The sequence below is a fragment of the Heterodontus francisci genome, chromosome 31 (genome assembly GCF_036365525.1).
Source record: "Heterodontus francisci isolate sHetFra1 chromosome 31, sHetFra1.hap1, whole genome shotgun sequence".
NCBI lineage: Eukaryota > Metazoa > Chordata > Chondrichthyes > Heterodontiformes > Heterodontidae > Heterodontus > Heterodontus francisci.
The window spans coordinates 43537890-43560819 of record NC_090401.1 but is presented as its reverse complement, the minus strand read 5'-3'; the positions used below and the strand labels follow the sequence as shown (position 1 = coordinate 43560819).

At 44.7% G+C, this 22930-nt stretch overlaps 2 protein-coding genes across 5 annotated transcripts in view; both read left to right on the top strand.

Moving 5' to 3' along the window:
* cnksr1 (connector enhancer of kinase suppressor of Ras 1) overlaps nucleotides 1-5812 on the top strand; it is a 90314-nt gene extending 84502 nt beyond the window's left edge. For all 4 annotated transcript variants that reach the window (XM_068011441.1, XM_068011440.1, XM_068011442.1 and 1 more), the window contains one exon: nucleotides 42-5812. In XM_068011441.1, the coding sequence (XP_067867542.1) occupies nucleotides 42-497 (456 nt within the window). In that variant the 3' untranslated portion in view covers nucleotides 498-5812. The remainder of the gene's footprint in view (nucleotides 1-41) is intronic.
* Nucleotides 5813-16585: 10773 nt separating this feature from the next.
* Nucleotides 16586-22930, top strand: part of LOC137346984 (cation channel sperm-associated protein 4-like) — a 62222-nt gene continuing 55877 nt past the window's right edge. Inside the window, exon 1 of the mRNA XM_068010960.1 lies at nucleotides 16586-16651. Within this exon, the coding sequence (XP_067867061.1) occupies nucleotides 16607-16651 (45 nt within the window). The 5' untranslated portion in view covers nucleotides 16586-16606. The remainder of the gene's footprint in view (nucleotides 16652-22930) is intronic.

The following is a 22930-nucleotide window of genomic DNA, read 5'->3' as shown; positions in this document are numbered from 1 at the left end:
GTTGCTGTAGTAACTAACCTCATTACTTGAACATTTTTTAGGCCAAGATGGTAGATTTGCAGTCCATTAACAAGATCCTGGATGATCCCAATTTAACAGTGGAGAAGTTCCGAATTTGGAAAGAGGAAAACCAGGAATTGCTTGCAGACATCCGGAAAGTTCAGCAGCTTGCGAATGAAGGATGGGAAGAGAAAACCGAGCAGTCAGCTCCTGAACCAGAAATGCCATTTGTGACAGAAATGGGACTGGGAGCCCCAGAAAATCTCCTATCTTGGTTTGATATGGGACAGGTATCAGGAGAAGGCTCAATCTCTATGTCAAATGTAGAACTGGGGAGCAAGAAAGGAGTCTGGTCTAATAGTGCATCTGTGCAATTAGGAATTGGAGAACACGACTGCAAGGAAGGTTTGAATTCCCAACAGGACTTGGGCACAGACAGGACACAGAGCTGTCCCGAATTAGCCAACAGTTCAAGATCCGAGCCATGGCAACCCTGAGAACAGATCAGTGCAATGAGAAAAGAGCCACTGAATGAAACCCGAAGCATGAGTCAGGACATGGAGCTAGGCGTTGTTTATTCAGAAGCCATTGGCCCTTGTGAAAAAATTTGTCAATGTTCCTAAACTCTTTCCATGGCAGAGTGTTTCAGTGTCTTACATTTACAGAAATATAAACTGGTTTGAAAAATAATTCTTCAACAAAATTAATCAAACTGAATAGTAACAAAAAAGCAGCAGTATCTTTTGAGTTATGCCATTATTTAAAATTTCTATTAAAAAATCCAAGCATTTTAAATGTTTACATTAGTACAATATGATAGCAGATATATTAACAAGATGTAGTCAGTGTAATTACAGCACCAAAGGAGGCCATTCAGCCCATCGAGTCCATACTGGCAAAAGATCAATGTGTTGACTCTGGAATGTAATTCAGAAAGCATGAGTGTAAAAAGATCCATCACCAAGGAGATTTGACCAACACTTTATTCTCTTTTTAACTAATCACATTGTGTCTGCTATATGGTACTGCCTTGAACAAAAGACGAGAAACTCACAGGCCTCATGTGATCGCAGTTGTACACTTAGTTTACGGAGTGAGAGATGTGACTGTTCGACAGCAATGGAACTATGTAAAGTCTCTTATGAACTTTTCTCTCTGCCTTTTACTCCATCTTATACGCTCTCTGCACTGAAGACTCATTGTGCCATATCCTATCTAAACTCATTCTTTCCCAGGACCTGAACAGTGGTGAATGCTTCATCTCCCTCAGTCTTCTCTTTCTCCCGACAATCTACAGGTTTATAAAACCTAAGCTTCTCCTATTGTCTTCAACCAGGGTGGTGTCATGCACAATGGGCTTTGGGCTGCACTGGGTTTCTCAATAACCTGATCAATATTGATCTGGTGTGGGTGATCCATTTGTGTACAGCAGCAGTTAAATACTTGCTGGTGCAGCTTGCCAAAGAAGTAGTCATGAATTGGGTGACTGTTTCTGTTTACAGGTTTGAACACATGCTGATGTTTTTAATCAAGTTGCATCTATCTAATTTCTGTACATCTCTGCTGCTGAAGAATCTACCAAAGAATATGGGAGATGGCTTAGAACTTCAAACTGTTTTCATATTTGCCATTCTTCCCTGAACACATAAATCTTGTTGGATTATTTATCTTTTGTTAATGTAATGTTGCTAACAGCTTCAGCTCATGTAGGAACAGACAGCTGAGAAAAGCAATTATATTGCAAACCCACAAATGATTTGGCTTTAGGAAAATTATTTTGGGTTTCACAATTGGTGTTTAGTGATTTTTTTTTTGTGTGTGAGTAGGAGGCAGTGACTGTCCCTCACAGGTAAGCAGCTTTTCATGACCCTATGTAACCAAAAGCTTCTCCCTTTGCATGTCAGTCATTTACAGCAGAGAAGTAGGCCATTCAACCCAATGAATCTATGCCAGCTCTTTGCGGTGCAATCCAGTCAATCCCACTCCCTGCTCAATCCCTGTGGCCCTGTAAGTGCCCATCCAATTTCCTTTTGAAATCATTGATTGTCTCTGCTTCCACCACCCTCGTGGGCAGTGAGTTCTAGGTCATTACCACTCGCTGCGTAAATAAGTTCTTCCTCACATACCCCTGCATCTCTTGCCCAAACTTTAAATCTGTGTCCCCTGGTTCTGATACCATCAGTTAATGGGAACACTTTTCCTTGTCTAACCTATCTAAGCCTGTCATAATTTTGTACACCTCTGTCAATTCTCCGCTCAATCTCCTTTGCTCCAGGAAGAACAACCCCAGCTTTTCCAACCTAACCTTGTAGCTAAAATCCTCCATCCCTGGAACCATTTTGGTAAACCTCCTCTGCACCCTCTCAAGAACCCCCACATCTTTCCTAAAGTGTGATGACCAGAACTGGACGCAAAATTCTAGTTGGAACCTAACTAGAGCTTTATAAAGGTTCGGCATAACTTCCCTGCTTTTGTACCCTATGCCTCAATTTTGAAGGCCAAGATCCCATATGCTTTGTTAACCTCACTCTCCATATGTCCTGCCACCTTCAAAGATCATTGCACATGCACCGCTAGGTCCCTCTGTCCCTGCACACTCTTTAGAACTGTGCCATTAAGTCTATGTTGCCTCCCCCATCCCTTCTGCCAAAATGCATCACCTCACACTTGTCTGTATTAAATTCCATCTGTCATTTGTCTGCCCATTCTGTTAGCCTATCTATGTCCTGTTGCAGACGGTTCATATTATCCTCACTGTTTGCCGCTCCTCCAAGTTTGGTATCATCGGCAAATTTTGAAATTCTACTCTATTCCAAGATCCAACTCCTTTTTATATAAAGCAAAAAAAAAGTGGTCCAGCACTGACCCTTGGGGAACACCACTACCATTTACCAGAATTCACTGTTTTATGTCCTTGAGCCAATCTTTTATCCAATTGTACACCGACCCTCCTATTCCATGAGCCTCAATTTTGTTAACCAGCCTTTTATGTGGTACTTTTATCAAACTCTTTCTTAAAATCTATATAGACAACCTCCAACGCATTCCCTTCATCAATCTTCACTATCTTCATCGAAAAATTCAATTGGATTAGTCAAACATGATCTGCCTTTTACAAATCCATGCTGGCTATCCCTAATTAACTCAAAACTCTCCAAGTGCCTGTTGATTCTTTTTCCCCCCTAATTATTGTTTCTAAAACCTTACCCACCACTGATGGTAAATTGACTGGCCTGTAGTTGCTAGGACTATCCTTACACCCTTTCTTGAATAAGGATGTCACATTTGCCACTCTCCAATCCTCTGGCAACTCCCCCATATCTGGGGAAGATTGGAAGATTATAGCAAGCCCTTCCGCTATCTCCATCCCCACTTCCTTTAGCAACCTGGAAAGCAAGCCATCCGGACCAGGTGACTTATCTACCCTAAGTATAGCCAGCCTTTCCAGTACCTCCTCACTCTCAATTTTTGCCCTCTCCAGTGGCTCTACTCTCTCCACTTCTACTGATATTTTGTCATATTCCTTTTCCGTACATTCCTTTCCACAATCTTCAGGCTTTCAAACCTCAAGGTTTTCTTCTCTTTCCCCTCCCACCCCCCCCCCCCCCCCCACCAAGGCAGCGTCTCCCTCACCACAGATAGCAGTCACCTTCTGAAACCTGAAAAAAATGGCCAAAGTCTTGAGTGCCAGTCGGCTGCCTGTGGAGAATATTGTAATCAATTCTGATTCTACATTCACCTGGGAACCACATGCACGCACTCCAATGCAAACTGCTGGATTATGATTGGGAAAGGGACCTCTGGCTGATTTTCCTCTTCTTAATCCTAAGGAGGCCAATTGTAGCATCCCTAATACTAAAGCAGCTGAGATCAGCTAACAGCACAGAATAGGAATGAATCCTGTGTCCTTTGAGCTATATGGCTTCGAGATGGAGACATACCTCTAAGCTATTTGGAAGCTGCATCTTTTCTCCTACTTTTTTTCAAACCTTGGTGATAGCTGCACCTTGGTTTCTCGGTTTAAAAAATGTGGCTTGTTTAATCACAATAAATACAACAGCGAATCATAAATTGAAAGGTTTATTTTGAGTATATAAAAGGATTATTTACAACAATCATTGGTAATAACTGTCTGTATATAGCATTAATCAGCAAACTGCTTGGAGCATTACAAGGGAAGCAGCGTACACAACAGGATGTGAAGGAGTTCAGGGTGGGAGAGACTGACGCCACTGTTCAAAATGTAGGATTTAGGAAACATTTGAAGGCAGAAACTGAGGGGTAGCAAGCCATTGTCGATTTGGTGGAAAAATGAAGAGTGAAAGAACAGCGTGATCCTGTAGTCCTGGAGTAGAGTAGATGTGTGGGACATGTACCTAGAGATGATTATTCATGTAGGGTGGAACAGTGTTATGCAGGGCATTGACAACCAGGACTAACTGATTCTCTTGGTGTGTTTGTGCAGTTTGGTGAGGATTGGGTAAGAGTGTAAGGGAATTGGTGTGGGAGAGCATATGGGCCACAATTGGGTTAGCTGGGGTGTTTAAAGAGTGGTGGTATGAAAGTGGTGAGGAGTACATAGATCAATTTTTGATGTGATGAGACATGGATTTGGGTTTCAGGTGACGTGGGGTTGTAAGCAATGTACGGGGGGTCGAAGGTGGTCTTGGTGATGGATTGGAAATGCAGTAAAAAGCTCATCGTAGAGTCACATGAGACATTGAAGTTCTGCACTGCTGGATTCCACCCAAGGAGGCAGCCAGGGAAACTGATGGAGAGGAAGAATGTGAGGTTCAAAAAGAGAGCATTGGTTTTGTTGACATGAACTTCCGTACTGGACCCCAAAAAGATGCTGGGGAGATTCTTGCGGTTGTGACTCCCACAGTTGTCAGAATGTATTAACCTCTGCAGTACTCTGCCTCTGTTCAGTTAGGGATTAGTTCAAACCTTCAAATTCTCATGAAGATATATGCTGAAAATGTACTTTTTGGTGACACTCTTGTTTCATTCTCCAACTATTCATTCTCTCTCCTTTCCTCCCTCGTCCAGAAGGAAATAGTACACACTGATGTACAGACTCATGGACAGTAGTTTTGGCCTCTTGCTGCTTCGCTGTCTGTCTGGTCTGTTAGTATTGGTAGGCTATCTATGGTTGGGTGAGGGATCAAACCCAGGCTTGATTCTCATTTGGTACATGTGAACTTTCAGCAGGGATCCTGGGTGTCTCCTCTCCACATCAAATTAATTGAAGTGTTCCAGCAACATTCCGTTTAACAGTAAATCAAAACACATTTTTCCTGTGAAATTGTAATTCCACAATATTGATTCTAAATTGTTACTTTATTTTAAGTTTTGTTCTTTTATTTAAATTTTTTAAATTTGTTTTAAAGTGACCATCATATCCGAATGAAAAAAGATTTGGAGAGTACTGAGGTCTAGTGATGGGCCGGGTAACTCCTGACTACACCAGCCAGATACATTGCACAGGGCACAGTGGTACAATGGTCATGGTATCCAAAGCTTGAGCAATCAAAACCACATGGCAAATTGTGAAGTTGTCCGCAGTAAATCTGGCACCCAAACGAGTTCACTAACAACCTTCAGAGAAGGCATTCATTGCTAGCCCAGGTGTGCATATTATGGGTTGACTTTTGTAATACCCTCTGAAGTGGCCCAGCAAGCCACCTTTTCAGGACAAATAGGTATGGACAATAAAAGCAGCATCACCTATATTACTAAGTTTTAAAAAATCGTTTCATTTTATTTGGATGATTTGATAACACAAAATGGTTGATATAAAATATAATTTAAAATTATGGTGTTTATTTTACATTCATTTAATAAATCCAAAAATATTAAAAATATTACACCTTGCGTTTGTTTCTAGTTCTCAGTAGGTTAAGGGGGCTGATCCTTCAGTTTTAGTGGATTGAATACTGACGTGTGCAATGCAGTAAATACATAAATCATAAACGAACATCATGGGGCAGGACGTCAGAAATGTTCCATCCATCAATATTGGCAACCACGCTCTGGAAGTGGTTCAAGAGTTCACCTACCTAGGCTCAACTATCACCAGTAACCTGTCTCTAGATGCAGAAATCAACAAGCGCATGGGTAAGGCTTCCACTGCTATGTCCAGACTGGCCAAGAGAGTGTGGGAAAATGGCGCACTGACACGGAACACAAAAGTCCGAGTGTATCAGGCCTGTGTCCTCAGTACCTTGCTCTATGGCAGCGAGGCCTGGACAACATATGTCAGCCAAGAGCGACGTCTCAATTCATTCCATCTTCGCTGCCTCCGGAGAATACTTGGCATCAGGTGGCAGGACAGTATCTCCAACACAGAAGTCCTCGAGGCAGCCAACATCCCCAGCTTATACACACTACTGAGCCAGTGGCACTTGAGATGGCTTGGCCATGTGAGCCGCATGGAAGATGGCAGGATCCCCAAAGACACATTGTACAGCGAGCTCGCCACTGATATCAGACCCACCGGCCGTCCATGTCTCCGCTTTAAAGACGTCTGCAAACGCGACATGAAATCCTGTGACATTGATCACAAGTCGTGGGAGTCAGTTGCCAGCATTCGCCAGAGCTGGCGGGCAGCCATAAAGACAGGGCTAAAATGTGGCGAGTCGAAGAGACTTAGTAGTTGGCAGGAAAAAAGACAGAGGCGCAAGAGGAGAGCCAACTGTGCAACAGCCCCAACAAACAAATTTCTCTGCAGCACCTGTGGAAGAGCCTGTCACTCTAGAATTGGCCTTTATAGCCACTCCAGGCGCTGCTTCACAAACCACTAACCACCTCCAGGCACGTATCCATTGTCTCTCGAGATAAGGAGGCCCAAAAGAAGAGTCATACAGCACAGAAACAGGCCCTTCGGCCCATTGTGTCCGTGCAGGCCATCAAGCACCTATCTATTCTAATCCCATTTTCCAGCACTTGGCCCGTAGCCTTGTATGTTACGGCTCATCTAAATACTTCTTAAATGTTGTGTGGGTTCCTGCCTCTACCACCCCTTCAGGTAGTGTGTTCCAGATTCCAACCACCCTCTGGGTGAAACAATGTTTCCTCAAATCCCCTCTAAACCTCCTGCCCCTTACCTTAAGTCTATGCCCCCTGGTTATTGACACTTCTGCTAAGGGAAAAAGTTTCTTCCTATCTACTCCATCTATGCCCCTCATAATTTTGTATACCTCGATCAGCTCACCCCTCAGACTTCTCTGCTCTACGGAAAACAACCCTAGCCTATCCAGTCTCTCTTCATAGCTGAAATGCTCCAGCCCAGGCAACATCCTGGTGAATCGGTCCCGATGAAGGGTCACTGACCCGAAACGTTAACTCTGCTTCTCTTTCCACAGATGCTGCCAGACCTGATGAGTGGTTCCAGCATTTCTTGTTTTTATTTCAGATTTCCAGCATCCGCAGTATTTTGCTTTTATTATCCTGGTGAATCTCCTCTGCACCCTCTCCAGTGCAATCACATCCTTCCAATGGTGAAGCTATAAGCTGCACTCATTCCATTCAGATACATCAGACTGTCAGGTTGTGTACCAATAGCACAGTCAGCATGAGGTGAGGGTAGACAGGGGGAGGCGGTGGTATAGAGGTATTGTCACTACTAGTAACCCAGAGACCCAGGGTATTGCTCTGGGGACATGGGTTCAAATCCCACCACAGCAGAAGGTGGAATTTGAATTCAGTTAATAAAATCTGGAATTAAAATGCGAGTCTAATGATGGCCATGAAACCATTGTCAATTGCTGTAAAAACTCATCTGGTTCACTAATGTCCTTTAGGGAAAGAAATCTGCTGTCCTTACCTGGTCTGGCCGACATGTGACTCCAGACCCACAGCAATGTGGTTGACTCTTACATGCCCTTTGAAATGGCCTAGCAAGCCACTCAGTTGTATTTAACCGCTACAAAGTCAATAAAAAGGAATGAAACCGGATGGACCACCCGGCATCGACCTAGGCACCGGAACAACAGCAATCCCAGCTCTGTCGACCCTGCAAAGTCCTCCTTACTAACATCTGGGGGCTTGTGCCAAAGTTGGAAGAGCTGTCCCACAGACTAGTCAAGCAACAGCCTGACATAGTCATACTCACGGAATCATACCTTACAGACAATGTCCCAGACACTGCCATCACCATCCCTGGGTATGTCCTGTCCCACCGGCAGGACAGACCCACCAGAGGTGGTGGCACAATGGTATACAGTAAGGAGGGAGTTGCCCTGGGAGTCCTCAACAGAGACTCTGGACCCCATGAAGTCTCATGGCATAGATCAAACATGGACAAGTAAACCTCCTGCTGATTACCACCTACCACCCTCCCTTGTCTGATGAGTCAGTACTCCCCCATGTTGAACAGCACTTGGAGGAAGCACAGAGGGTGGCGAAGGCACGAAATGTACTCTGGATGGGGGACTTCAATGTCCATCACCAAGAGTGGCTCGATAGCACCACTACTGACCGAGCTGGCCAAGTCCTAAACGACATATCTGCTAGACTGGGTATGCGGCAGGTGGTGAGGGAACCAACAAGAGGGGAAAACATACTTGACCTCGTCCTCACCAATTTGCTTGCCGCAGATGCATCTGTCCATGATGGTATTGGTAGGAGTGACCACGGCACAGTCCTTGTGGAGACGAAGTCCCGCCTGCACATTGAGGATACCCTCCGTCGTGTTGTGTGGCACTACCGCCGTGCTAAATGGGATAGATTTCGAACAGATCTAGCAGTGCAAAGCTGGGGATCCATGAGGTGCTGTGGGCCATCAACAGCAGCAGAATTGTACTCAACCACAATCTGTAACCTCATGGCCCAGCATATCCCCCACTCTACCATTATCATCAAGCCAGGAGACCAACTCTGGTTCAATGTAGAGTGCAGGAGGGCATGCCAGGAGCGGCACCAGGCATACCTCAAAATGAGGTGTCAACCTGGTGAAGCTACAACACAGGACTATCTGCGTGCCAAACTGCGTAAGCAGCATGCGATAGAGCTAAGTGATCCCATAACGAACGGATCAGATCTAAAATAAAAGCAAAATACAGCGGATGTTGGAAATCTGAAATAAGATCTAAGCTCTGCAGTCCTGCCACATCCAGCCGTGAATGGTGGTGGACAATTAAACAACTAACTGGAGGAGGTGGCTCCACAAATATCCCCATCCTCAATGATGGGGGAGCCCAGCACATGAGTGCAAAAGATAAGGCTGAAGCATTTGCAACAATCTTCAGCCAGAAGTGCCGAGTTGATGATCCATCTCGGCCTCCTCCTGAAGTCCCCAGCATCACAGATGCTAGACTTTAGTCAATTCGATTCACTCCACGTGATATCAAGAAATGACTGAAGGCACTGGATACTGCAAAGGCTATGGGCCCTGACAATATTCCGGCAATAGTACTGAACACCTGTGCTCCAGAACTTGCCGCACCGCTAGCCAAGCTGTTCCAGTACAACTACAACACTGGCATCTACCCTGCAATGTGGAAAATTGCCCAGGTATGTCCTGTACACAAAAAACAGGACAAGTCCAACCCGGCCAATTACCGCCCCATCAGCCTACTCTCAATCATCAGTAAAGTGATGGAAGGCGTCATCAACAGTGCCATCAAGCGGTACTTGCTTAGCAATAACCTGCTCAGAGATGCTCAGTTTGGGTTCCGCCAGGGCCACTCAGCTCCTGACCTCATTACAGCCTTGGTTCAAACATGGACAAAAGAGCTGAACTCAAGAGGTGAGAGTGACTGCCCTTGACATCAAGGCAGCATTTGACCGAGTATGGCATCAAGGAGACCTAGCAAAACTGAGGTCAATGGGAATCAGGGAGAAAACCCTCCGCTGGCTGGAGTCATACCTAGCGCAAAGGAAGATGGTTGTGGTTGTTGGAGGTCAATCATCTGAGCTCCAGGACATCACTGCCGGAGTTCCTCAGGGTAGCATCCTAGGCCCAACCATCTTCAGCTGCTTCATCAATGACCTTCCTTCGATCATAAGGACAGAAGTGGGGATGTTCGCTGATGATTGCACAATGTTCAGCACCATTCGCGACTCCTCAGATACTGAAGCAGTCCGTGTAGAAATGCAGCAAGACTTGGACAATATCCAGGCTTGGGCTGATAAGTGGCAAGTAATATTCGCGCCACACAGGTGCCAGGCAATGACCATCTCCAACAAGAGAGAATCTAACCATCTCCCCTTGACATTCAATGGCATTACCATCGCTGCATCCCCCACTATCAAGATCCTAGGGGCTACCATTGACCAGAAACTGAACTGAAGTAGCCATATAAATACCGTGGCTACAAGAGCAGACGCTACCCTGAGGAACTCCGGCAGTGATGTCCTGCAAGAGCAGGAATCCTGAGGCGAGTAACTCACCTCCTGACTCCCCAAAGCCTGTCCACCATCTACAAGGCACAAGTCAGGAGTGTGATGGAATACTCTCCACTTGCCTGGATGGGTGCACCTCCAACAACACTCAAGAAGCTCAACACCATCCAGGACAAAGCAGCCCGCTTGATTGGCACCCCATCTACAAACATTCACTCCCTCCACCACCGACACACAGTGGCAGCAGTGTGTACCATCTATAAGATGCACTGCAGTAATGCACCAAGGCTCCTTAGACAGCACCTTATAAACCCGCGACCTCTACCAACGATAAGGACAAGGGCAGCAAATACATGGGAACACCACCACCTGCAAGTTCCCCTCCAAGTCACACACCATCCTGACTTGGAACTATATCGCCGTTCCTTCACTGTCGCTGGGTCAAAATCCTGGAACTCCCTTCCTAACAGCACTGTGGGTATATCTACCCCAAATGGACTGCAGCGGTTCAAGAAGGCAGCTCACCTTCTCAAGGGAAGTTAGTGATGGGCAATAAGTGCTGGCCCGGCCAGCGACGCCCACATCCCGTGAATGAATTTTTAAAAAGATAGTTACTCACTTTCAGTTCCACCAGACTGTCTCGGGGATTCGGTGATATTAGTTTCTGATTCTTCCATAAGACACTAGTTTGGCCTCAGCTGGAGTATTGTGCCAGAACTAGGTGCCGCACTTTAGGAAGGACATGAGGGCATTGGAGACAGTACAGAAAAGATTCACAGAATGGTTCCAGGGATGAGGAACTTCAGTTATGAAGATAGATTGGAGAAGTTAGGACTGTTTTCCTTTGCGAAGAGAAAGCTGAGAGGTGATTTGACAAGAGTTATTCAAAATCATGGGTCTGCACATACTAGATAGGGAGAAACTGTTCCCACTCATGGAAGGTTCAAGAACAAGAGGGTGTGGATTTAAAGTAATTGGTAATAAAAGCAGAAGTGACATGAGGAAAAACTTTTTCATGCAGCGAGCAGTTAAGATCTGGAATGCACTGCCTGAGTGTGTGATGGAGGCAGGTTCAATCAAAGCATTTAAAAGGGAATTAGACTGTTATATGAGAAGGAAGAATATGCAGGGTTACGGGGAGAAGGCGGGGGAATGGCACCAAGTGAATTGCTCTTTCAGAGAGCTGGTGCGAACATGATGGGCCAAAAGGCCTCCTTTTATGCTGTAACAATTCTGTGATTCACATGGGCAATGTCTTGCTTCATTCTGATCCAGCTGTGATGTAATCCTTTAAGGGAGTGTGTATCGTTCCCTCTGAAAGAGGCTGCCTAAATTGCACCTTTCAGGAATCTTGCCTTTTTTTTAAATGTAAGCAATGCCTGCTACTTTATTATCTTCTAGCTCCTTTCCTCATAGAAGAGTAAATGGCTTGGCCTGTTGAAAAAAAAGAGCATCACCCTCAAGGGGATATTTGTAGCTCAGTGGATAGCATTCTTGTCTCTGACTCAGAAGGGTGTGGGTTCATGCCCCATTCCAAAGGCTTGACTATATAATCTAAGCTGATACTTGCTGTGCAGTACTGAGAGAGTGCTATATTGTTGGAGGTGCTATTTTTCAGATGAAACATTAAACCAAGGTTCCGCCTACCCTCTCAGATGAACATAAAATATCCCACGGCTATTTCAAAGATCACGGTAGATGTCCTGTCCAATAATTATACCACAAACATGACTGAAAAACAGAATACCCGGTTATCACATTACTGTTTGTGGCACCTCGTTGTGCGTAAATTGGCTAATAGCGTTTGAAAAAATTGGGAAACCACAGCTGATTTCCATGTAATAATGAAAATATTCAGCATTACAATTGAAGGTTAAGTAGCCACATTAAGCAGTAAGTGCTCAGTTACCCAGCTAATGTACCTGTGTACCAATAATGTAACTCCCACTGAAACAGCATAACAATCCCATCATGGTCAGTGTCTGGATCTTGGCCAATGTCAAGAAAACATGCTATGCCAAATGAGGATTTTTAATTATCGGTTAAAAACCTACAATAAACTTATAAAAAGGAAAGCTAGGATCTAGTTAACTTAAAAAAAGCTGGCAGCCAAGATAGCCATCACAATTTGCATTGAAATGCCTTACACTTCAAAGGAGCGACGAATGTCTGAGTGAACCACCACGAGAACAATGCCTCATGAATTTGGAATCAGCTAACAGCTTCACTCCTAATGGCAAAACCTTCAAAGCCATCATGAAACAACAAGACCAGAGAGAGATTGAGAATTCCTAGACTTTGAATCTAAATAAATTGCAAATAAGGATACTGGATAACCATGTGACTACCTCCACAACTGTGAAAAAAACTGGCAACCTTTGTTACAAAGGGTCAAGCTGCTGAGACTTTGAGTGTAGAACGTAGAGGGTGCCTTGCTCTCTCCCCCTCTCTCTCCAGGTGACCTTGGGGGCATTCCAAGCTTGCCTGCTGGTTGGGAAAGATCCAAGAAAAAGCCCCCCAGGAAGAGAACCACCTGCTCCTTGGTCTCCAAGAACATCTACCAACCACTGACTTCAGGATCACAACGTCAGCCGGAAGACAACTGAATTAACAGACACCACAGACAGTATATTATTTTTTATTTGTTCTGGACTCTAATCCAACCCCAAACTATTCCTCATCAATCTGTAATCTATTTGTGTGTGTGTGGAGTAATTTTTTAATCTAGATTGGGTTTAGATTTTTAAGTAGAATAAACTCATTAATTAGTAAAGGGTTGAAGGGTTATGGAGAACGGACAGGAAAGTGGAGTTGAGGCCGAGAAGGGATCAGCCATTTTCGTATAGAATGGCGGAGCAGATTCGTGGGGCTGAATTGCCTACTCCTGCTCCTAGTTCCTCTGTTCTTAAACATACCTCTTTCTTGTTTAAACTCAAGAAAACCAAAAATTGGTTCTTTTATGATCACTACAAAGGTAAAAGGGAAACACTCACTGAAGTGGTAAGCGTAACCACTATTTAAAAAATAATAAACCCTGTTGCAGTCAAACAAAGGGGAAGGATAACAGGGGAGTCTTGTGACCCCTCCTCACTGATCGTACCACTATAAAATGCAATGCTGCCCTAACAATAGTCTCCGAGGTTTTAATTATTCTTAAAACCACCAGCAGTTATCAAGGGAAACGTCCGTCTTGCTGCAACTGTCCACACGCTAACACAAATGAAAGTCAGCAAAACGCCATGTGATTAAAAGGACCAGGACTGACCATATAAATTAAATGTTGCTTTAATTTTTAAGCAACTTAGTCTTGTGTGCCTTTTGCAGTCCTCATGAAAAAACCTGACGCTCCAGATGTACATAGCCAAATGTTTGATTTTAGCCAGGATGTCTGCTACAGCTCCAAGAGATCAATATGAGGCTTGCTGAGCTACTTTCTCTTCAAAAATGAGTGATGCAATGTTGTCTGTTGCCATCTGTACAGTTTGAAGCTGTCTTCAATGTTTTCGATAGTACTAAAAGGGATCTCCAAAACTTGCTGGTAGAGCAGGTCAGAGGTTGGGTATGCTGTGGTAAATGACTCACCTCCTGACTCCCAAAAGCATCTCCCAAATATAAAGAACAATTCAGGAAAAAAAACTACATTTACATAGTGCCTTTCAGGATATCCCAAAGTGCTTTTCAGCCAATTAAGCCCTTTTGAAGGACAGTCACTGCTGTAATGTAGGGAAGTATGTAGTAAGGTGTATTACTATTACTGAGGTTATTAATACTATTGGTAACGTTTTAGTATTGGTAGGGTGTATTAATAGTGGTAAGGTAGATTTGTATTGGTTAAGTTTATTATTCACAATAAGTTATTATTACTATTGGTAGGGTTATTAGTATTAGCAGTAGCAGGGTTTAGCTGTAGAGCCAAGGTTCATTATCTAAGAGATAGAGGAATGGCAGGGTTGCTCCAACCTCAGGAGTGTACATCCTGTGCTATGTGGAACTCCAGGACACTTCTCGGGTCCTGTAAAACCATATATGCAGTAAGTGTCATAAGTTGCAGCAGCTTGAGTTCCAGGTTTTGGAACTTGAGCAGCAGCTGGCATCATGCAATGGATCCGTGAGGTTGAGAGTTTCATGGATAGCACGTTTATCTATGTGGTCACCCCGCATGCAGGCAGAGAGAGAATGGATGACCACCAGACAGTCAAGAAGAAACAGGCAGGTAGTGCAGCAGACCCCAGAGTACATTCCACTCTCCAACGGATATTCAGTTCTTAATACTGAGGAAAGTGATGGCTCATCTGGGAAGTGCAACCAAAGCCAAGGCCATGGCACAACAGGGTGGCTCAGCTGTACAGGGGGTTACAAGAAAGATTAGAAGAGCAAAAGTAATATGAGATTTGATAGTCAGAGAAACAGACAGGCGTTTCTGTGGCCGCAGACATGAATCCAAGATGCTGTGTTGCCACCCTGCAGAAAGGGTCAAGGATGTCACCGAATGGCTGCAGAGGGGGGAGGGTGAACAGCCAGCAGTTGTGGTCCACATTGGTACCAATAACATAGCTAGGAAGAGGATTGTGGTCCTGCAAAAAGAGTTTAGTGAGCTAGGTAAGCAAGCAGGACTTCAAAAGTAGTGATCTCCAGACTACTCCCAGTACCACACGCAAGTGATTATCGAAACAGAAGGATAGTGCTGATGAATGTGTGGCTGGAAAGATAGTGCAAGAGGGAGGGCTTTAGATTCCTGGGGCACTGGAGAAGGTGAAACCTGTACAGGCTGGGTGGGTGGCACCTGAAGAGCTGGGACAAGCTGTCCACAAGGATGGTGGAAGCGGAAATGATCAATGACTTCAAGAGGAACTTAGACAGCCACCTGAGAGAAATAGACTTGCAGGGATACTGGGATTGAGTCGGGGAATGGGACTTACAGCATAGCTCTGCGGCGAGCCAGCATGGAATCGTTGGGCCAAATGGCGTCCTTCTGTGCCATTAATGTCTCTATGACTCTAAGTATGATGGAATACTTTCCACTTGCCTGGATGAGTGCAGGTGTAGCAACACACAAGAAGCTCAACACCATCCAGGACATATCAGTCCACTTGATCAGTACCTCATCCACTAGCCTAAATATTCACCCCCTCAAGCAGCAGCACACCATGGCTATAATGTGTGCTAACTACAGGATGCATTCCAACAACTCACCAAGGCTACTTTGGCAGCACCTTCCAAACCCATGACCTCCACCACTTAGCAGGACAAAGGTAACACCACCAAGTCACTCACCATCCTGACTTGGACAAATATTACCTTTTCCATGTTACTTGGTCAAAATCCTGGAAATCCCCAACAGCATTGTAGGAACACCTTCAACGCACTGATACAAGAGGCCGCTCACCAGAATCTCAAGGGCAATTAGGAACAGGCAACAATGCCAGCCATTGTCAGCGACACCCACATCCTGAAAACGAATTTAAATAAATTATATCTTGGAAGGAATCTTACCCCTTTATCATTTGCGACTGACACAAAGATTTAAAATCCGAATTATGTGCGTTTTTGCAACCATTGCAATTACGTTTTTTAACTGAAATAATCAGCTATCTTCCACAAATATACATCTTTAACGGAGCATAGAATAGTGCAACACAACAGGAGGCCTTTCGGCCCATTAAGTCTGCACCAGCTCTTTCGAAGAGCTACTCCAGTTCTTCCCGCTCTTTCCCAATATGCCTGTAATTGTTTTCTCCTTATATAAAAAGCTGTCGTTCTGTTTGTGAACAGACCTGAGCCACCTTGAGTACTAGAAGAGTGCAGGTACAGGGGATTTACTCACTCAGTCCGGTATTTGAAGAGTTGCTGTAGTAAGGCCCTGGATCAAGGTGGGGGCAATGCTCGCAATACATCTGCACATGAATTGGTGTGAAATGTGACGGTGATGTGGGAAGATTTTTTTCAAATGAGTGAAACCTGACTGTTGAGAGCGATGGACACAATCTCTACACCTCCCCGCCAACCGTTTCCAACGGTTTTTGTTTTCAAATTTCCCGCCAAAATTATGTCGAAAAAGTAGCGCACGCGCACTGGGTAATCCCGCCTCGCGCAGCCTCGGTGAGTTTGGGGCGCGCGGCCTTTGACGTCATAGGTGGAGGCTGTGTGACGTCACAGGGGGTTGCGGAGTGTTCGTGCTGGCGGGTGGGTGGAGTGAGCGGCGCACCGGGAGGGATAGGGCCGGGGCTGGGGTCGAGGCCACAGCAAGCTACCCGCCAACATAATGAACGTACCCGGGCTGCCGGAACTTAGGAAATACTCTGTCGTCGTGAGTGTGCCACTCTTTGTTCCTGTCTCTTAGAATTACAGACCTGAATCCCACGCTTCGGGCTTCCTCTGGTGGTAGTTGTTGAAGGTGTGAAGCAGGCCCCACCTGCACGTAACGTGTGTGAGTGTTGGGTGTAAATCCAACCCCAGCCCCGGGGACCAACTCCAGTCTTTGGATAGGCTGGAGTTAAAAGGCCGTCCAGTCAGTCAGAATCAAAAATGCATGGGTCGCAGTTGTTGATTCAGAAGCTTTTCTATAAATGTGAATGATGATTGAATATACAAAACTTTTGTTGATCCTTGCTTGATGGCTGTTTTCAATGCGTCTTTGGGGATTAGTCCCTTGGGCACTGGCTGACACATTAGTGCATTCACTTGTTGGATGTGTCCCCTTCTCACCCAACAAAATGTACACACTCTGCTCTGAAAATGTTTGATTTTCTTTCAGATTCCAGATGGGATGATCAGGTTTAGTTTATCAGCTACTTTCAGTGAAGTGTAAAGGTGCAACATTCATTCAATCGTATATACTTTATTTTTAAGTATTGCAATTGAATATTAAATTGCTAGTAGGTTCAGAGAAGTGGTCAATTTATGCACCACAACATTGAAAAAACACAAATATTACAGTGATTTAAATGTCAGTAATTACTTTATTAATATAATATATTGTAAAAATGTAAAATGATAGCAAAGTTTTAACTAAGTGACTATGTTATTGTCTCTTTTTCCACTAATGTTGCACCTTCCTGGAGTGGTCACCATTTATTGAAAATAAACATTGTAGAGGAGGACAGAATAGAGCCAGGGCAATTGTGAGATCATGGTTTGAATTCAGATGTTTGTTTTCTTGAACAATGAAAAATCTTAATAACTAAACCTTAACATGATTTTGTTCACGTAGTTTTCATCTTATCCTGAGAATTTTAGTGATTTAGATATTTGTATTGGGGACCTGTCATTTCCAAAACGCCAATTTTTTTCTTGAATTTTAATATCTGTCATTTACTGGTTTAATAAATCTAAAGGTTCCTGTGACATTTTATTGAATTGCATTTCATATCTGAATATTACAATTGCCTTTTATTCTGCCATATTCTTAGACGTTCCTGATTGATATAACTGAACAAATACTTTAACTTCACAGTGTATGTGGTTAAATTAGCATTACCAAGGCTATTTAAGTTATGTTAATATTTGAGCTGATCAAACTCTGTTCCTAATAATAAGAGAACAAAGTACTGTGGATGTTGGAAATCTGAAATAAAAATAGGAAATGCTGGAAGTACTCAGCAGGCCTGGCAGCATCTGTGGAGAGAGAAATAGAGCTCGTGTGTCAGGTCGATGATCCTTAGTCAGCATTCCTTGAGATCTGGAAAGAAGAAAAAAAATTCTTGTTAAAGCAAGAATGAGGCGAAGGATGAAATGGAACTGCAGGCCAGGACAGCTTTGGGATAGAGTGAGTCAGTGCTGCTGAAAAGAGAGGTCGAGAGTGTGCATGTGACTGCACATGGCTTGAGTGTGGATTGCAGGATGTGAAGATAGCAGTGGTTCAAGGAAGGCTGGATTAAAGGCCTGCTAGGGTGTGCACAAAAAAACCTGACCCGAGCCCGACAGGACCACATCCGACCTGGTCCAAGTCCTTCCATTTTGTCCTGCGCCCGACCCGACCATCAGTTAACTTACCTTCCTTTTTCACTGTTGCTGATCTGCACAAGCTTAAAATAACTAACAAAACCACCTTTCTAGTCCAAATATTAATTAACAGTGGAGCCACTGACCTGTGATAGAGCATGTCTGACCCGACACGAGCCCAAATGACAGACCCAGAAGTGCGATCCGACATGTCGTCGGGTCCGAGTCGGGTGGCAGGCCTTTAGGCTAGATATCTTGGATATATCTTTACTTGTCTGAAACATGAGGGGTGAAATTTCAGTTGGAATCCACGGGGAATAAATTGGAGCCAGATATAGTTGCTGAGGAAGGAGATATGGCTGTGAAAGTGAATTTTAGTAGATATCTGATCAAACATGAGAAGGGAAACAAAAAAAATGTAGATTAGCAAAGTAAAAGAGACAAACAGAAATCTACCAGACAGAAGACCAGAACTTCTGCAAGATGGGTAATTTTGGAAGAGAAGTGGCAGTGAATTTAGCAGTAATACACTAACAAAGTACTGCAGATGCTGGAAATCTGAAATAAAAACAGAAAAATGTTGGAAATACTCAGCAGATATGGCTGCATCTATGGAGAGAGAAAAAGAGTTAACATTCCAGGTTGATGCCCCTTCATCAGATCCTAATAATAAGCCCCTGTGAAACAGTGCAAACCGCAGTTATATTAAGTATTAAAATCATTTTAGTTTCCATTAGTGATTCTGACCAGTAAGGAGTTGGTTAGACCTGATATGTTTGTATTTCCAAAGTGTGTGCTCACTTTGCTGGCGGCTGCCATGACTCCTTCATCCTCCGCCAGTCCAGGTTGCCTCGGTCCTTCAATCCATCCCGCAAAGTGCATGGCTGACTCCAAGAGAAAGAAGAGAAATTCCTTGAAGAGATGGCTACAGATCCCTCTAAGGGAGGCCCAGACAGCGGCATAGAAGTGAAGCAGGCAATGCCACCTACTCAGCAGGCAATCCATTGAGCTGGTTCAAAACAGAGTAAGGGTTTGGCAGATTGGCAAAAGGTAGGAAGTGGTGTTCTGCATGGATCAGTGCTGGGACCACTGTTGTCCACCATTTACATAAACAATTTGGACTTGGGAATCAGAAATACAATTTCAAATCTTGCGGATGACGCGAAATTGGGAATGGAGTTAATAGAGAATAGGAGGAGGCCACCTTGTCATGCAGCAAGGGCACCTCTCTGCTAAGTGTTATCCCCATCCGCACCACTTCCTCTCTGGAGGGTGTATCAGACCACCACAATCACCAAGATCCTTGCAGCAGAGCATTGGAGCATGCCAACCGACCGATCCAGGCACCAGAATCACATCTTCAGAAACTCGATGGCCTGCTCAATTGTTGGCCTGCTGAGCAGGTGGCATTGATTGATTCACTTCTATGCCTCTGTCTGGGCCTCCCTTAGAGGGATCAGTAGCCATCTCTTCAAAGGATTTCTCTTCTTTCCCTTTGAGCCAACCATGCACTTTGCGGGATGGAGTGAAGGACCAAGGCAACCTGAACTGGCGGAGGATGAAGGAGTCATAGCAGCTGCCAGGGAAGAGATCACACAGATGGAGGAAGCTCTTCTTGTGGTAGTGGATCATTTGGATGTTGAGGGAGTGGAAGCCCTTCCAGTTGATGGATCTCACTGGTCAGTCGCTGGATGCCTTGATGGCCACATGGGTACAATCAATGATGCCCTGCACCTGAAGGAATCCATTGATGGTGTAAATCTGAGTTCTTTTTTCCTTCAGTCTGGTTCAGTAAATATACCGAGTCGGATGTGTAGGTAAAATCAATTACTTTATTTGCGCAGTCGCCAGCGGACTTACTCTGAGAACAGCGGCACTGACTCCACCAGAGTCTGTCGGGTCCCCCCCCCCACCCGAGTAAGTAAAGTTTGTGATACAGGTACTACTGTTTATACATTAAGATTCATGCTACACCTCCTTGTTTAACCAATCAGTGCGGTACAATTCGACTTCACCCACATGGTGACATGCAGTACATCTGTTACTGAGGTTACAATACACTCCATTCTCAATACATACTTGTTACTAATAAAATATTGTTTTGTACCAGCAAGATAAAACAAAGCGGACAAGCAAGCTAATTAGCAAGAGCATAGGAATCATCAGTAACCATTCAGTTCTCACTCCCTACATGGATCATGAGTTCTGCATCCTGCTATCTCTATTAGGTTTACATTCCTGAGTGTTTCGTGCAGTCTGCAGCTACAAGTAGTGGCAGCTCACGAAGATAAGAGGGGCCTAGCAGTCCTTATCACTCACACAGGGATGGACATCATTTGATTCACAGGAGTCCATTTGTTCCAAACCACAGGGAGTCACACAATCAGGCCATAAAGAACAGATGTCCTTGCAATTACCAGTGTTGGCTAGTCTTTACAGTCTCACACGCTCTGCCTTTACTTTTAACTATTTCATTGTGGTTTCTGCCACTTAAAATCAAAGCTCAGCAAAGCTACTATTCCTAACTTGGCTATATTTCCCATTAAGCATAGTGCCATGCCTTTCTGCTCACTTCCACAATGGTATCAAAACCCAATGCCCTCTGTGCCACAGGAGCGTAGGCCCATCTTGTCAAAGTGGGTATAGTCCCTGCTCTCCTGAAAAGGGCACCCGTGACTTGCCCGATGACCTAATGAGATGCCGACTGAGAGGTGCCACCTAGGTCCATAGCAGAACTCTGGAATGACCCAGTTGCATAGAGGTTCAGAGCACCCGAGACCTTGACGGCTGCAGATAAGGGACTGCCATGGAGGCGTGAGGCTGAGGGTCATTGTGGATCGGAGCACACAGTACTGAGCCCATCTAGCTGGATAGGCACGCGTCCTATGGCACTGGTGCTTTGTCATTTGCAGACTCTTGGGCTGTGCACCCAATGTCTTGTGTAGCCTCTTCCTCCCCTTGTAGCCTCTTGGGCTGTGCACCCAATGTCTTGTGTAGCCTCTTCCTCCCCTTGTAGCCTCTCCCTCCCCCCACCCACCCCCCCTCACTGTACTCCTGTGGTCTCCAGCTGTCCAGGAGATTGCATCTGCCACCGCTCATCGTGGCTGCTCTGTCCAATGTCAGAGTTGCCTGTTCCCATCTGACTTCCTTCAGCAGGGTATTGAACGCTCACCAGGCCTTCCCGTGCCAACCCCAGGTGCCACAGTGATGCCAGCGGGCTCACTTCCCTCTTCAGTTTCATGGCGCTCTCCAATGTAACATTTAACTCTTACTGCTTCAACGGTATCCACACTGAGACACATCTGAAGCAGCTAAACTTTATTTGCTGCCTCTGCTTTAATTTAATCAGCCCTTCCCACAGCCTTCATGTGCCTCCACAATGCTCATGTCTTCACAACCCTGCCGTGTTCCCCCCATGACGTTACCCCATTCCCAAGCTTTAAAAACAGCTCCCTGCTCCTAACAAGTCTGATAATGAACGCTTTAATGATCTGAACAGGCAATTAATTGGACGCAGGTGCCGGACCTAGTGCTGACTTCTGAGAACGTGATCTTCAAATCATGCTCGCTGCAGGGATTGAAAATCCGGCCCTAAGTGCGTAAATGGGATAGAGGAATAGAGGGATCTTGGGGTACAGATACACAGATCACTAAAAGTACCAATGCAAGTTAATGAGGCTATCAAAACAATAAAGCACTGGGGTTCATTTCTAGAGGGATAGAATTGAAAAGCAGAAAAGTTATGTTAAACTTGTTTTGACTCTTGGTTAGATCACACCTGGAGTACTGTGAACAGTTTTGAATATAAGAACATTAGAAATAGGAGCAAGAGTAGGCCATATGGTCCCTCGAGCCTGCTCGCCATTTAATGAGAACATGGCTGATCCTTGACCTCGATTCCACTTTCATGCCCAATCCCTATATCCTTTGATTCCATTAGCGTCCAAAAATCTATCAATCTCAGTCTTGATCTCAGACTTCTGGTCTCCTTTGTATTTAAATAATGAAGAGGCACTGGAGAAGGTACAAAAAGATTTACTAGAATGATACCCTTCTTCTTATTTGGCCTCCTTGTCTCAGGATACAATGGGTAAGCGCCTGTAGGTGGTCAGTAGTTTGTGAAGCAGCGCGTGGAGTGGCTATAAAGGCCAATTCTAGAGTGACAGACTCTTCCACAGGTGCTGCAGATAAAATTGGTTGTCGGGGCTGATTCACAGTTGGCTCTCTCCTTGCGCTTCTGTCTTTTTTCCTGCCAACTGCTAAGTCTCTTCGACTCGCCACGCTTTAGCCCCGCCTTTATGGTTGCCCGCCAGCTCTGGCGATCGCTGGCAACTGACTCCCATGACTTGTGATCAATGTCACAGGACTTCATGTCGCGTTTGCAGAACTGAGAGATTACATCTATCAGGAAGGATTGAACAGGCTGGGGATATTTTCTAGAAAAGAGACAATTGGGTGACCTGATGTGGAGGCTTTCAAGATTATGAAAGGGTTTGATAGGGTAAATGGGGTAGATGTAGAGAAGATGTTTCTGCTTACGAACAAGACAAGAACTAAGGGGCGTAAATATAACATAGTCACTATTAAATCCAGTAAGGAATTCAGGGGCAACTTCTTTACCCAGAGAGCGGTTAGAATGTGGAAT